This window comes from Crinia signifera, chromosome 11, assembly GCF_055691185.1.
Source record: "Crinia signifera chromosome 11, ASM5569118v1, whole genome shotgun sequence".
Taxonomy (NCBI): Eukaryota; Metazoa; Chordata; class Amphibia; order Anura; family Myobatrachidae; genus Crinia; species Crinia signifera.
In genome coordinates this window covers 28,067,530-28,083,303 of record NC_139227.1, presented here as the reverse complement: position 1 = coordinate 28,083,303, position 15,774 = coordinate 28,067,530, and the positions used below count along the sequence as shown (strand labels likewise).

Below are 15,774 nucleotides of genomic sequence, written 5' to 3'. Positions count from 1 at the left end.
GCTCCGGCAGTACCTGAACTCCGGGCGCACGATCGCCATCCGAACCCGGAAGTGACGGCGCTAGCCGTCAGAGCAGTGTTCTCACAGCGGCCGGCGGCACGCAGTGTCAGCGCCGGTGAAGATCTTCAGAGACCCGGGAACGAGGGACGTCTGACCGCATCACAGAAGGACTGGTATCGGGTAAGTGTTGGGATGCACCACCGGGCGGTTAGGGACGCCAGCCACCGGTGACATACACACTTACCACGACCGCAGAGACTTGTGTTCCATCCCTGCACCAGACTGTCTGTTTTCACTTTTACCTGTGTATTTGCCCCATCACAGAGTAACGCAACATCCCCCATCGCCACCACCCACTGTGCTGTCCAGGTCACCCAGACCCAGTCCCAGTACGTGCTTGATTGCCATCAGCACCAGCCCAGACTGGGCCACTCGGACCTACCATCTATCTGCGACAATTCAGTGCAGGTTCATTCTCACCAATAAACTTCTTGTTTATTGCACTATACCAATTGTATCTTGTACTTTCATACAGGGTCACTTAATTAACAGTCTCCTTTTTTCAGAGTGTGAGCATTAGGTTACATCAGTGTCTATCACACATTGGTGCACAGGCACGCACCCCACTTATACATACCACGGGCACCTTGATTTTGATAACAACATCATATCAAGGTACCAAGAAGGTGAGCGCAGTACCACTCCTGTATTCTACTGCATTACTCCAGAGCCTGGACCACTCAGGTCCTGCAGCCCCTTCGTGCATAGATATCCTTAGCGCTAACCTACCCCCTTTTTTCCAATAACATGGATACTGGCAAATGCGTCCTTTATTGTGCATGAGACGCACTTGCGCCCACACCCCCCTTTGTGCACGAGACGCACGTGCTACCGAACCCCCTAACCGTCTCACTGAAGCAGACACAGGCAGGGTTGCCGCACGAATTACTGAGACGCACTTGCGTATGATGCTCGTGCGTTCCAGGCAGATGGAGCACCTCTCCGCCGGCATCCACCAGCGCAGGGGATCTGGCGGGTACCGGCGCTCACTAGGCTTGCCAGGGACGACGGGGACAGAGCTGCAGCTCCCGGAGACAGTACGGTGACTACGCTGCCTGACGGGGACACTACGCTGACTACGCAGAGCTGTCGTTGGCCTACGCTGACAACATAGCATGGTCTACACTGACAACATAGCGTAGCGTGGTGCCATGAAACTACGCAAGTACAGTTTTTTTTTTATTGACTCACAGTTTATGTGGCAACCCTGTGAGTTATTTAATTCTGTTCTCTTTCTGGAAATGGCTTTTTTCCGCCCAAACCGCTCCCACAGATTTCTGTCTGAAATACTCCTGCCTGCAAGATAATGCTATAGAGCAGCGGTTCTCAATCCAAGATGACATTAAACAAGGCAAGAATCAGATCAACATTTAACATTACTGCAAACTACAGCTTGACCCTAAAGCCTTGCCATTGGTTCAACAAGCCAAAGGTCGACACGCACTAAAGGTTTTTTATTTCATTTTTTTTTTAAATACGTTACCATCCTAGTGGACATCAAGGGGGAATATAATAGTACACTTCTATGGCGTCCATGTCGACACCAAAGAAATCTACAAAATACCCATCATGTCGACAGTTTGTCTATTGCGGCATAATGCAAGTGAACCTTTTGCATGTCAACCAACAGTGGTCAACCGAATGACTGTCGACCCTATGACCAACATCCACAATGGATGTTGTACAATCACAAAGGACCTTAATCTGGTTCACACGCACTACTGCGAAATTGGCAGCATTTGCATGTGGATGTTACGCCGCACGCACGCCCCCCCCTCGCTAAGTGCGAACAGGACGGTGAACAAGCAGTTTGGCATTCCCGTTTACACCTGCACGTTTAGAATAACCCCCAAAGTGAGGACAAAATAAGTGCCACATACTCCCATCCCATAACAAAACACATGCATCTGGCATCTCACCGCAAGATCATACGTACGAGGCAGAAGGATACCACAGTAAGGAATTATAAGAATTTATTTTGAAACGTAAAATACAAACCTCTCTTTACAGTAAAATTACACCCAAAACAAAAACAAAAAGACAAAAGCAGAAAATTTATAAACAAAAGGCATCTTTAAAAAGAAAACAAAAAAACAAATCATTTACATAGGGACACCTCGGAAAATCTACATAGGTTTAAAATAATAGAGCACGATCAGACTTAGCGGTGTAGCAGGTGGCACTGAACGGAGAAGGCGAGGAGAAGGGGGACGGGTAGAACAATCGGATGACTATGTATTTGCCACTTGACAGCGGAGTACCAAGAAACACAAACAGAGGTCCAGCTTTAGTGTTGTCACAAGTACATGTATATTTACAGCATACATACCTGTGCTTACCCACTCCCCATGTGTATCTAAAGGCCTCGCTGGTACTAGACTCTACTGAAGAAAAAAACCATACATGGCACTGCCAGGAGGGTGTTCAAGATTAACAGGCACACGATAACAAGGTCTTAGAACCCGTTCACAACCAGGGTTACAAGCAAATGACCTGGCAAAGAAAGACAGATACAACAGTGGGGCTCTGGGGCGCTCGGCTATACATTATATAGTCCTGGATCTCTGGAAGCATTATATGTCCTACCCTGATATTAAGCATCATTGCTTGGATGACTTGTGTCATATGCACGGATATATTGCGCTTAAAGCTACGTAAAGCAAACCGTCTGTCTGTGTCGTCACTTTGGTATTTAGGATGTACTCCAGGCATGACACAGGTGCCTAAGAATTGGGGTCCATGCACAATGAGGGGCTCGGAAGCTTTAAGAATGACAGTCCCACCGAGATTCACTCCAAAAGTTCAAGAATAAAATGACACTAATGCTGTTTACACAAACTTGCGATTTTCACTATATAGTGGAAATCGCATAGCAAATAGTACAAATCGCACCGTGTCTACCCGTTCCCGATCGTAATTAGATTCCGATGTGTGGCATCGGAATCAAAAGTAGAAATAGACTGTGCAGTACAGTCTATTTCTACTATCTCAGAACGAGGGCCATGCTGCTCAATGCAACATGACCCCCGCGCCGTCCGTCCCTCCCTGCCAGCGGATACAGGCACCTTGAATCGAGATCGGTGGCCGCTCCGTGTGAAAAACCATAGAGTAGCCCACACAGACAGAGGGGGTCAGGGGTCTCTACCAGATACAACAATAACTTGGGCATACAAACAACTGTATCTGTTGGAGTCGCTCCTATCTCTGTCACTGTCACTAGAGTTACCGTGCCCCAGCAATGCATATTTGGCAAGCTGTCTGCTTCTTTGTGGGACTTAGGAAGAGTAGCGAGAGTATAGGATATATGTACATTATTAGAGTGAATGCATCGCCTTCCATGCATCGGGAGAACCATATTAACGGATAGGCCGGATTCAGGGTTCAGCACTGCAGAGGAACCGGACAGCAGTAGCAGTACGTCGCCGGGGCCCAATGTCCTCCCAAAAGGATTGGTGAAGGCCACGGTGGGATAGAGACAGCAGTGTAACCCAAACCCCTGAATGCTCCTGAAAGCAGATTCTGTGGGACCTTAATTCCTCAGAGCAGCCAGTCTGAAAGAGGAAAGGACGGAAGTTAGCGATGCCGTAGATCTATACCTGAACAGACACCACGCACAGCACCGTCGCTAGAACATCAGGACAAGCGTGGCCAATTCTACGCTCCTATCTGCAGAAGATCATGCGAGATACACAGCTATACATGTTCTCTATTGCTGCCAATACAGCAACAGGTCAAGCACCATCCTCACCTGCGTGACAGCTGGTCTTCCGGAGCGCGGGTAGAGGCTTCGCCCACTGAGGAAGCATCCTGGGGGAGCTGGTTCAGCTGATCCATCACCTCCAGCCCATTCTCCTCTGCGATCTGCAGTATTAAACTATCCACCTGTTCCTGGGGGGTAGTGAGGGTCATTGCTGAGCCCATGGAATCCTCCATAACCTGTGGGAGAGTCAGAGGGTCAGTATCAGGGAGTCATAGAATAAAGGGGCTTTAAGTTCAACATTTCTGTTTGTGCTTGGTAAAGGAAAGCAAATACATTTCCATGCAACGTTCTTTACAAGCAGCAGCCGTAACTGGTCCCTGCTACCTACCTTGCCCATCTCCCATGGAACCGGATGTAATGCATTTGGCCGTCATCCCACACAACTGCCAAAGGGTTTTTTAAAGGGACAATCATTGCCTTGTAATGGACCGCCCCTTTTAAAACCCCAGAGCTTGTCCAGCACCCCACAGGGCCACCAGACTCTCAACGTATTACATCCCACCCCTGATAAGAAAGTAGAACAACTCAAACTGCAGTTAGGATGTGGAGTGCGCACATAAAGATGGAGGCCCTCCAACAGTGCATGTTTTCCAGATCTCTTAGTTGGCTTACAGGTATATTCATTACTGGCTGTCACAGATGTCCCTTACTCTCTTGTTTTGCTGCCCCCACATTACTCAGTCATGGTTTCTGTTTAGGTCGGTTACGCAGCTTGCAGTGGATTGGTCTGTATGCTATTTTGGCAGCTGGTGTATTTGTAGGTGGTCAGCGTCTGACTGCATTTACCATCCATACAAGATGGATAGATCTTAAATCAGACATTGATTGTGGTCTATGGCACAATCAGAATGCAGCAAGATACAGCAAAAACGTTGTGGTCTTTGAATTACCAGTGATAATCCAAACAAGGCTGTATAATACACTCCCTTTGGTGTATATACGATGCGTTGTAAAGACCGCTGACTATAATCACTACAGAGCAGTATACTTGTAGTATGTTGAAGTATTTTGCAAACATAATAGAAAATGAAACCCCCATAGAGGTTGATTACTATGGACTATTCTGTTACCTCTCTCTAAGGGATATCTACCAGAGTCTGCAAAGTCTGAGGCCGACAGGCTCGCCAGTTCCCATTTGCTGATTGGCCACCTTCCGTAATCCTCTATACTTACATTATTCGTATGTATTAATCTAGTGTCTGTGCTTATTCTGTACACTAAGGTCTGTGTAAGTAACAAGCATGATCAGTAACAGCAGCATAAACTCACAGCTATGTATTGCATGTTCATTGCAAAACAAGAGCTAAAATGAAATCTCATCTGTACACAATAAACAGCACAATCCCAGCCAGGAAATGCCATTCAGCATGTGGTGCAGTGATGGGGAACCTTGACACTTCAGCTGTTGTTGAACTACACATCCCAGCATGCTCTGCTACAGCGTTGCTATTTGACCATGCTAAATCTGTTGCAGGGCATGCTGGGAAGTGTAGCTCAACAACAGCTGGCGTGCCAAAGGCTTCCCATCCCTAAACTAGTGTCTTTTAACCACTTTATGCTGGAAATTGTTGATAACAGAGAACAATAGCCAATATCCAGTTATATAGCAAGAGGTAATTGACAGAAATCATAAGCTGTGCCAAGATCTGCTTATCTATGAATAGCGGCTTTATTAGCGAATGTAGCTTTTAATTAAGATTTAATTAGCAAAATAAAAACATTAAAAAACGAACAATCCAGGACAGCACAGCGTGATATTTACCGTCAGCTCAATGTGTGCTGAGAATACATCAAACGGAACAGAGAACAGAACAGAAACTATTGTAGATCAGCATCGTGTTCTACACTCTCCGCAAACCACAAGTATACAATTACTATAGGGGGGAAATTGCGGGACTTTCACTGTGTATGAGTCACAAACGTTGTCTTGTACTTCAAAGGACTGAGGCATTATTGTACTTTACTAGCGATTAGACAGAACGGAAATAGGTAGCAGTAACAAGCTGACCATGACTACCACCCAGTGGAGAGATGCAGTATAGCACCGTTCCTAGCATTATCCAGTCTAGCTATCTGTCGGAGACTGTATAATGGGGGTCATTCTGATTCACTCGCTTTTTAGAGAGTTCAGCGGTACTTATGTAATATCTGGGCTCCCGTTTTTCTTATGACACCGCATACCCTTGCGGGGCTCGCTGCGCTCGCCACGCTTCGGGCACGGTGGCTCGCTGCGCTCGCCACACTATATAAAATCAACTCCATGCGTAATTGGATAGTAGGGGTATGAAAAAATGGGGTGCATTTAACATGGGAGCCCAGATATTACATAAGTACCAGTTCAGCCTTTTTGGGGGGGGGGGGGGGGGGGACTGCCTATGTGCATGGTCTATTATGCGCATTTACAGCTCCCCTTTACGAATGGCTCTGGCGACTTGCATAGTTGCCGAGCCCTTCGCAAACATCGGAGGACGGCGGCGGCGATCGCCCGTGGGAATGCCTAGTGTTTTATGGGCCTCCCCATAAAAACACTGGGCGTTCCCACGCAGGTGGGCCTATGCCTATTGGGGGCAGGCGGCTGACCACCCCGTCTTCGTGCAGGCGCACGCAAATAAATATCTGTTGCCACTCGCTTTTACTTGCGAAGCCAGGAGAAATCATTCGATGGTCGGTGACCATCGAATGATTTCTCCTGCAGCGGAGGCATGCGGGGGATGTGTTTTTGTTACAAGGGGTATCGGTTGAGGGTGGGAGTGGCTATTCGGATGGGCGGCGTCTCTGGGGCTCTGTAAGCTGCGATGTTCACAACATACCGAGCAAACCAGAATCAGGGCCCACGTGTAGGCAGCGGTACAGGCGTAGTAGAGGAATAGTATTGTTAAATAATAAGTTATCTGGTAAAATCGGAAGCAGGACAGATCCTACATGAGACGCTCATACACAGATTACTGGGAAGCAGCATTAGAACACTGTGGATAGAGGGGGTGTATAGTGACAGAGGGCAGACACTCACCGACGTGTGCACATCCAGATTCTGCACCTGCTGCTCAAACTTATCCATCACAGCAGACACCTTCTGCAGGTCCATCGCGCCCAGAGCTTTGTCCAGAGCCTTTGTCACCTGAGCCATGTTCTTAGTCACCTGTGTGGGGAGAACGGGCAGAAGCCCTGATGAGGTCTCAGCATTGTCAGGAATCTCTACAAGTGCGGTTACTGCCTCAAAGTAGGTTGCACAGAAACACTTTAAACATAATACTTAAAATCTAGATATTTTATATAGAGCATGACTATGAATATCCCAATCTTTACAGTATGGGCCTTATTCTGGTTGACTCACTCAGATGGGAATTCGCTAGGGAACCGATATTTCGCGCATGCGCAGCAGCAAAATTCTGGTCGCCGAGTGCACGCACCCAGCCTTGTGAGTGGGGTGGAGAGTGGTCTGGACCACCCTTAAATATGCGTTCGCCTTCACCATCATTTCATGGTTAGCGACCATCGAAAGATGGGGGGAGGTTCCAACTGGCATGGGAATGGATGTTCATGTAAAACTTCGGTACTTGTGTATTATAGCGGCGCCCATCGCATACCAAAAGGCATACGATGCAATATCGCGCGATGTTGTACAATGTCATACAATTTTTAAATTGTATGACATTGTATATGGCATACAATGCCATACAATGCGATGCGATAAAAATTTGTATAAGCACCCTAATAGGTGCCTACAATGTTAAATGCACCCCCACTATAAACGTGAACCCGAAGTGTGGCGAGCGGCGGCGGTACGCGTCCTCCGACCTTCTCATACCCCCACTATCCACGTCAGCGTGGAGCTGAGAATATAAAGTGTGGCGAGCCCCGCGGATACCTGTGAAGCCCGCGAGGGGACGCGGATACCTGTGAAGGTACCCGCGTCCGCTCGCCACGCTTCGGGCTCAGTGGCTCGCTGTGCTCGCCACACTTTATATTCTCAACTCCACGCCGATGTGGATAGTGGGGGTATGAAAAGGTCGTAGGACGCGTACCGCCGCCTCTTGCATGCTCGCTGCGCTCGCCACGCTTCGGGTTCACGTTTATAGTGGGGGGGGGGGGGTGGCGTGGGGGTGCATTTAACATTGTAAGCACCCATTTGGGTGCTTATACAATTTTCCATCGTATAGGGGGCAAAATCGCGTAGAATCGCATCGCATGCCATCGGGTGTATGGCATGCGATGCGATAAAAACATCGTACGACCAACATCGGGGGCGCCGCTATAATACACAAGTACCAAAACTTCCATTCGCAAGCCTAGCGAACGAATCCCGCTTGCGAATGGGTGGTGTCAGCTAGCCATTCGCAAAGCGGAGTTAGGGTGATTCGCAAGGATTCAAATTCGCATCCGAGCGAGTCAACCAGAATAAGGCCCTATGTGTAAAAAGATAACAGCAGCTTGCAGTAATGCTGGACACACATGGGATGAGAAACCATATCCCAGGGCACTGGGTGTACATGACAACACTTGGCAATGGGGAGAGTATAACAACCATCCTAGAAGTATGCTGCAGGCATCTCTTCAGCTGTTATAACGGCCATTAATGATGTCACATGTACTTCCAGATATGCTCATAGCGCACGTGTGACATCACTATGTAATTATACAGCTACTGTGTAGCCATCACAGGGACAGATTCAATAGCAGAGATGTACCTGGCAACCTTCCACAATGCTGGGTTGTCATCATATTTACAGTAAGCTTATCATGGCCAATTTCCCTTGGGCAAGTGGTAAAACATGAGTGCAGTTGCTGGTTGCAATGCGCTTTGCAACACCAGGACGGCACATCACTGCAGTGCACGGAACCACTACTGTAGGGAGGATTTGCCACGTACCCCTTTCATGGTAACCGCTGTTTGTACTTTAGAGGCAACAGCATCTACCCGCGATGCCATCCGCAGCCAGTTCAGCCCCTCGTTCTTCTTCCTGATGGCATTCTCAGCATAAACCCGGGCCACTTCCACATTCTTCTGCTGCAGCGCCTGTGGGGGGGGGGGGGATAATGCTCAATGTGCAACTCATGGAAGAATACACAACACAGACCCTGATGTCTGGTCTGCTTGCACTAGCTTGAAATTATAGTGATAAAACCGTATTCAGAATATCTTATCAATCTTTTCACCAAATCTTTTTTTTTTTTTTTTTAAATGTTACATTATTTATTTATTAGGTACTTGTGTACTAGCACGGCGCCCATCGCATCGCAGACCATAAGGCATGCGATGCGATGTTACGCGATGGCAGGCGATGTTATACAATTTTAAATTGTATACCATCGCATTGTATGCCATAGTATCGCATATTCAATGGTATGCGATTTAAAATTGTATAAGCACCCTAATGGGTTTTTCAATGTTAAAAGTGCTCCCTATAAGATAATTAAACGTGATGGGTGCTTAGTATGTTAAAAGCACCCCCACTATCAACGCCAACCCAAAGCGTGGCGAGTGCAGCGAGCGCGCGAGGAGCGGCGGTATGCGTCCTCCACCTTTTCATACCCCCACTATCCACGTCGGTGTGGAGATGATTTTATATAGTATGGCGACTGCAGCGAGCCACCGAGCCCTGCGAGGGGACGCGGAATACATGTAAAGTAATACGCGTGCGCTCGCCACACTATATAAAATCAACTCCACGCAAACGTGGATAGTGGGGGTATGAAAAAAATCGGAGGACGCGTACCGCCACCCCTCACCACGCTTCGGGTTGGCGTTCATAGTGGGGGTGGCATGGGGGGCGCATTTAACATTGTAAGCCCCCATTAGGGTGCTTATACAATTAAAAATCGTATAGGGGGCTTATACAATTTAAAATCGCATCGCTGTGCATCGGGTGTATGGCATGCGATGCGATTATATATTGTAGGAGTTAATATCGTGGGCGCCGTGATAATACACAAGTACCATTTATTATTTATTAACAGTTTCTTATATAGCGCGCACATATTCCACAGCGCTTTGCAGAGTATAGTTGAACATTCACATCAGTCCCTGCCCCAGTGGAGCTTACAATCTATATTCCCTACCACATGTACACGCACACACAGACAGTCTAGGGTTAATTTTGTTAAGAGCCAAATAACCTACGAGTATATTTTTGGATTGTGGGAGGAAACCGGAGTACCCGGCGGAGAATATACAAACTCTGCACAGTTAGGGCCATGGTGGAACCCATGCCCTCAGTGCTGTGAGGCAGAAATGCTAACCATTACACCATCCATTACATGAATATCAGCAGGGGCAGTACATGTATATATGAAACAGTGCATAGGTGTCTAGTTATCAAAAATAATTGTTACTGTAACAGATGACATAATGGAGAAACTTATCATTGAAGTCATGTGAGGACAAAGCGTTCAATAAGAGTCTGTCCTGCAATGATTACACAACAGAGCGTTACTTTGCTGCAGAAAAGTAATAAACCTCCAGGTTCTGGCTCGCCCATCGGGCAGCGCATGCGCACAGTCCAGCCTGCCAAGGAATGACCCAAAAGCTCCCTCTAGGGAGATAGTGAAGCCTATACCAGAGGTTGCCAAATACGTCCTCAAGGCTCTCTGAGGGGGCATACACATGGGGCAATATTAGCACTGGCGATTCCAGGGCATTTTTTAAGAAATCTCACAAGATGTAGTCAGTAAATTTGTGCTTTAGCCCTGGAAGTCCTACATCGATAAAGACCGATTTTAAAACATCGAACTTCCATGATGATTGGTTATGTAATAAATATATCATATGATTTTATAAAGAATGTTTGTATTGATACTAAGATTTGGCCCAGCTAGACCAATGGCTTCCTAGCTATCAAAGCTATACAGAGTGCCAGCAGCCTGCCATTTTATCACAGACCTTTTTCACTTTGGCGTTCTCAGTGTTGGAATCCTTCTCGGCTTTCTTTGCCAGCTTCTCCAGCTGCTTGGCTGTGAACTGAAAAGACATCACAAGTCAGCCAACAAGGTCGCGATGAACAGGAGCGCGCGAGAATTAGCGCGCAAGTGGGAACTCGCCCTGGGCTATGACATTGTCTCACCTTTAACTGAAACAGTGTGTCTGTAAAAAACAGGAGACAGCACGTTAGTACTCATAATAAACTTTCACAATGTAGGGATAATGTTGGACATTTGGGAAATTGGTGCCCAGCAAAACAAGGCAATACAGGACCGAAAATAAAAGGAAACATCTGATTGGCCTATTAGGTGCTGATTGGTTGGTTCTCTCTCTACAGCTTAGTACATCTACCCCTAAGCAACACTAGAAAAGCATGGGGGGGGGGGGGGGGGCTCTGGGAGGAGGTCTGTTCCTTGCTGGAGCCCAATTCTATTACTATAGGGAAGAACTCTGAGCAGAAGTCACTTCTACTGTATGGTAATAGCATTTTCAGACGTAAATGCCTGGTGTGATGCTGTAACTGCCATGTAACAGTGCACCTAGTACCAAGGCGCCGGTTAGCACCCAGGACGGTGTGAGAAGAAATTGGTTAGTTGTAGGATTAAAACACGGACAAATAAATAGCTCCAGACACTCATCCAGAAACTCGTTCTTAACTGAATTCCCCTTTAGGAGTTTAAGCTCATAATATTTATTGAAAGTCCTGGATCTGAAGGAGATCCATGTGGTACTCACACACATGGATGCATGAAGCAGTGATAATGGAGAAGTGATAAAGTCTCTGGTACTTTATCACCAGCCAATTAGCTCCTGACTGTTAAGTTACAGGCTCGGTTTAAGAAGGGACAGTTAGGAGCTGATTGGCCAGTGATAAAGTACCAGGCACTTTATCACTACTCCTTCCTTATCACCGTTTCATACATCTACCCCCAAGAGAGGAGAGATTGGATCTTATTATGACAATAGAAGAAAAATCCCTCTGTTGCTTTGTATTAATAGAGAAATAAAAAAAACAAAAACTGGATTTAGGCAGCTTTACTATACAGACCGAGTTGACCTGGATTTATTGCCAGATTCCAAGATCGGATCTTCACCAGGATAATGATCAGATAATAAAGGTGGTATTTAATCTGGGATTCCGATTGTCGCAACACCCCGACAGTCAGAATCCCAGGCCATATCCACTCCGCACGTCAGATACTCCACAGCCGGAATTCAATGGTCTGCCTGTCAAGTGTGAAGAAGTAGGCGTATCTGCGAAAACGGTTGTGGATTCCGATTATGACAACACAGATCCAACTTGTTGTAAAGTTGGATCTGTTTTGTCGGAATCCACCTTCAATGATGACGGAAATGGCGGCATTGAATAGGTGGCGGCCGCTATGTTCCCTGTCAAAAATAGCGACAGGGGACATAGCGGCTGCTGAATACTCCCCTTCCTATTGAAGATGGGAAGTTGCCCATAGCAACCAGATTCTACTTATTTAGCACCTTCTAGAAGATAATAGATTGCTAGGGGCAACACCCCATCTTCAAATAGAACTCCCATCTTAATCAAATTACCCCTAAGTGGTACATTTAAAGAAATGGGAGAAACGCAGGATTGCCTACCTGGCCCTCTCCTTCAGGGAGAAAATGCTCTGTTCCTGGACTTCCCTGGTAATGTAGGATTACCATCACCTGTGTTGACACCTTTCTTATCAATTACCTAGCTCCCACAGGTGGTGGCAATCCTACATTACCAGGGAAGGCCAGGAACAGAGCATTGTCTCCCTGAAGGAGAGGGTCAGGTAGGCAACCCTGTTGTAGATCCCGTGCATATGCTGACTGTCTAACATTGGATAAGTATGTATGTAAACCAATGGATTTGCATACATTGCTATATTATGCTTATAAAATAAGAAAGAAAGCCCCACTGCCTCTGAGTCCAGCTGGTAGTTTTAAGACTCATTACCCAAGATAAACTTGGGACCAAGCAGTGAAAAGAATGGAGAAGTGAGTCAGTGGAGAAGATACCCATGGCAACACGTCAGCTGCTACCTATAATGTTATAGAATGCTCTAGATAAATGTTACGTCAAAGCTGATTGGTTGCCAGACAACTCGAACTCTTTTCATTGCTCCATACATCTCCAACCAAGTACTAAAGCTACTTGTGCTATAAACTAACTTTTACCGAATGCTCCTATTTCTGGAACTGAACATGGGATATTTCAGAAGAGAAAGACAAAAACATGACAGATAATATATACATATGTGGTTATGAAAATATGACCTAAATTACTAAATTGATCCAGCCCAAACATATATCAATTCTATATTTATTTACTGTTGTTATAACCATGTGCTAGAATGTCACAGCTAAGATTAGATAGAAATACTGAAAATAAATATAATGTTACATTGTTTCGTTGCCAGTGCAGGTCACAAGTCACTATGAAAACACACACACCTCTGTCACTCAGGTGTGAGACTCATTCCCAGCTGATCATAAAACACACCCGATTCACAGTCAAGAGGGCAGGAACACTGCCATGCTATCATGGAACAATGACGTCACTACTGGTAACATCATGGAACAATTACATCACTGCTGATAACGTCATGGAGCAATGACATCACTGCTGGTAGGTCTGATTCCGTAATAATGTCTTAAATGGCCAGCTACCCAGAATCAGGCAGACACACTATGTAGGTGCAATGTATGGGGAGACTCTGGGGGTAGTGTGTGCGTCTGGGTATGTATAGATATAAATAGATAGGTATACACACACATATACATAAATAGGACTGTGACTACTACAGGGCAGTTGAGAGCTGAACTGTACGTGCGAGGTTGCGTTGTAGCCCTGACAGTGTCCCCTGGCTCAAAGGTGCCGGTAACAGCCGCGCATTTCCCTCTCCCCCACTCACCGTCCATCCCGGATCCCTTCTATAGCCAGAGACAGTCACCGCCGAGCACCGACACTTCCGGGTTCTGTCACCTGACCTCCTCTCCCAGCAACTCTCGCGATAGTGTGATGGGGAATCCACCGAGAGTTAGGTGGGCGGAGTGAGATGATCACGTGACCGTAACTCGCTCTCTCCCGATGGGGAGGAAGTGGAACTTCATTTCAGTGCTTTAAGAAGTTGCAGGGTTTCTTTTTTTCGGTACTTGTTTCCTATCTGGGCGCCCGCTACGTTAATTGCGCACCATGCTATTCTCCGTATAAACAAGGCCGTTTCTAGACAATTTAGCTCCCAGGGCAATTTAGCTCCCCCCCCAAATATAAAAAGTTAACACAGCATAGAAGAAATTGCGCGCGCGCGTCAAAATAGGGGGCGTGGTTTATTTTTTAAATGGGCGTGGCTTAATATAAGGGCGTGGTCTAGCAGGAAAACAATTACCTTACAACTCACCTTTGCAACCTGCATGTCCAGACATTGGTTACCGCAGGAATTGTCATTGTACTCCCGCACTTTAGTTGGCCGGCTGAAGGACACACAGTGACATAAAAATATAAAGGCCCACACAGTGACCTAGTACGCCTCACAGATCAAGGCCAAACAATGACAGGTTACTTGAATCATTATACACTATTTATCCATGACGCCGCACACCGTGATGACAATTACACATTGTCGCACACCGTGATGACAATTACACATTATGTCGCACACCGTGATGACAATTACACATTACGCCGCACACCATGATGACAATTACACATTATGATGCCCGTTACACCCCACACTGTGATGGCAATTACACAATACTCCCCACACCGTAATGCCTATTACACATTATGCCCCACACGCCGCTGCCGCACAACTCATGCTGTTTATTAATATGCCCCCACAGTGCCACACATATGCCCCCACAGTGCCACACATATGCCCCCACAGTGCCACATATATATGCCCCCATAGTGCCAAATATGCCCCTAGTGCCAGATATGTCACCAGTGCCAGATATGCCCCCCCAGTGCCACACATATGCCCCCACAGTGACACACATATGCCCCCACAGTGACACACATATGCCCATACAGTGCCAGATATGCCCCCACAATGCCACATATATATCCCCCACAGTGCCAAATATGCCCCTAGTGCCACAGATATGTCCCCAGTGCCACACATATGCCCCCACAGTGCCAGATATGCCCCTACAGTGCCACAGATATGCCCCCAAAGTGCCACATATATGCCCCCAAAGTGCCACATATATGCCCCCACAGTGCCACACATTCCCCCAAAGTGCCAGCACTGCCCAGCAGCACAACTCACTCTCTCTCTCTCTGGGTCTCCCCCTCCAGTCCCCCGCCGCTGCATGCTGCTGCTGCTGCTTTCGATGTGTCCCTGAGCCGGCAGCCATTCATACCTCGCGGGCTGGCTCCTGATTGGCTGCCAGCCCGCGAGGTCCTCTGATTGGCTGCCAGCCCAAGGACACAGTGAGCGAGGGGAAGGAGAGACGCGCTGCGCTCTCCTCCCCTGGGGCTCACCTGTGCGCCTATTCGTTGCGGGGGGGCGAGACGGGACTTGGAGGAGGCGGCGGCGGGGGAGACTTGGAGGCGGAGGCGGCGGGGGAGACTTGGAGGCGGCGGCGGCGGCAGCGGCGTTGTGGGCTGTGGGGAGCTGAGAGCTCAGCTGCCGGCCGGGCGCCCTGGCTGTGTAACAGGTGGACAAGCCGTGCGGCGCCCCGGGCTGCTGCACGGCTTGTCCGCCTGTAGAAACGGCCCTGCGTATAAAAATCAGATCGCATCGCATCGGATACCACAAATGCACATACACGATACTGAACGATGCGATGCGATGCGATCCGATTTCGTTCCCACTTTTATGGTTGGCCCATAGGATATATAGGAAACCCCCCCTGATGGTTTAAAATGCGCCTCCATTGTTAACGCCACCCCAGTATTGACGTCAACCCGAAGCGTGGCGAGCGGCGGCAGTACGCGTACTCCGACTTTTTCATACCCCCACTATCCACGTCGGCGTGGAGTTGAGAATAGAATAGTGTGGCGAGCGCAGCGAGCCACCGAGCCCGAAGCGTG

At 47.6% G+C, this 15,774-nt stretch overlaps 1 protein-coding gene across 1 annotated transcript; it reads right to left on the bottom strand.

The window, feature by feature from the left end:
• Nucleotides 1–2,016: 2,016 nt before the first annotated feature.
• On the bottom strand, nucleotides 2,017–13,783 carry CHMP1A (charged multivesicular body protein 1A). Its single transcript, XM_083165632.1, has 7 exons — nucleotides 13,652–13,783; nucleotides 10,882–10,901; nucleotides 10,701–10,778; nucleotides 8,691–8,837; nucleotides 6,831–6,959; nucleotides 3,809–3,996; nucleotides 2,017–3,611 (listed from the first exon to the last, which is right to left on the bottom strand). The coding sequence occupies exons 1-7, from the start codon at nucleotides 13,656–13,658 to the stop codon at nucleotides 3,590–3,592; spliced, it is 591 nt and encodes a 196-aa protein (XP_083021758.1). The 5' UTR covers nucleotides 13,659–13,783; the 3' UTR covers nucleotides 2,017–3,589.
• Nucleotides 13,784–15,774: the final 1,991 nt, after the last annotated feature.

What these genes read in the sequence shown, in the direction of transcription:
- CHMP1A (XM_083165632.1), bottom strand. An exon ending in ACACACTGTTTCAGTTAAAG is followed by an intron (nt 10,779 to 10,881) that starts GTGAGACAATGT and finishes ATGTCTTTTCAG; the next exon opens with TTCACAGCCAAGCAGCTGGA. An exon ending in AGAACGCCAAAGTGAAAAAG is followed by an intron (nt 8,838 to 10,700) that starts GTCTGTGATAAA and finishes CCCCCCCCACAG; the next exon opens with GCGCTGCAGCAGAAGAATGT.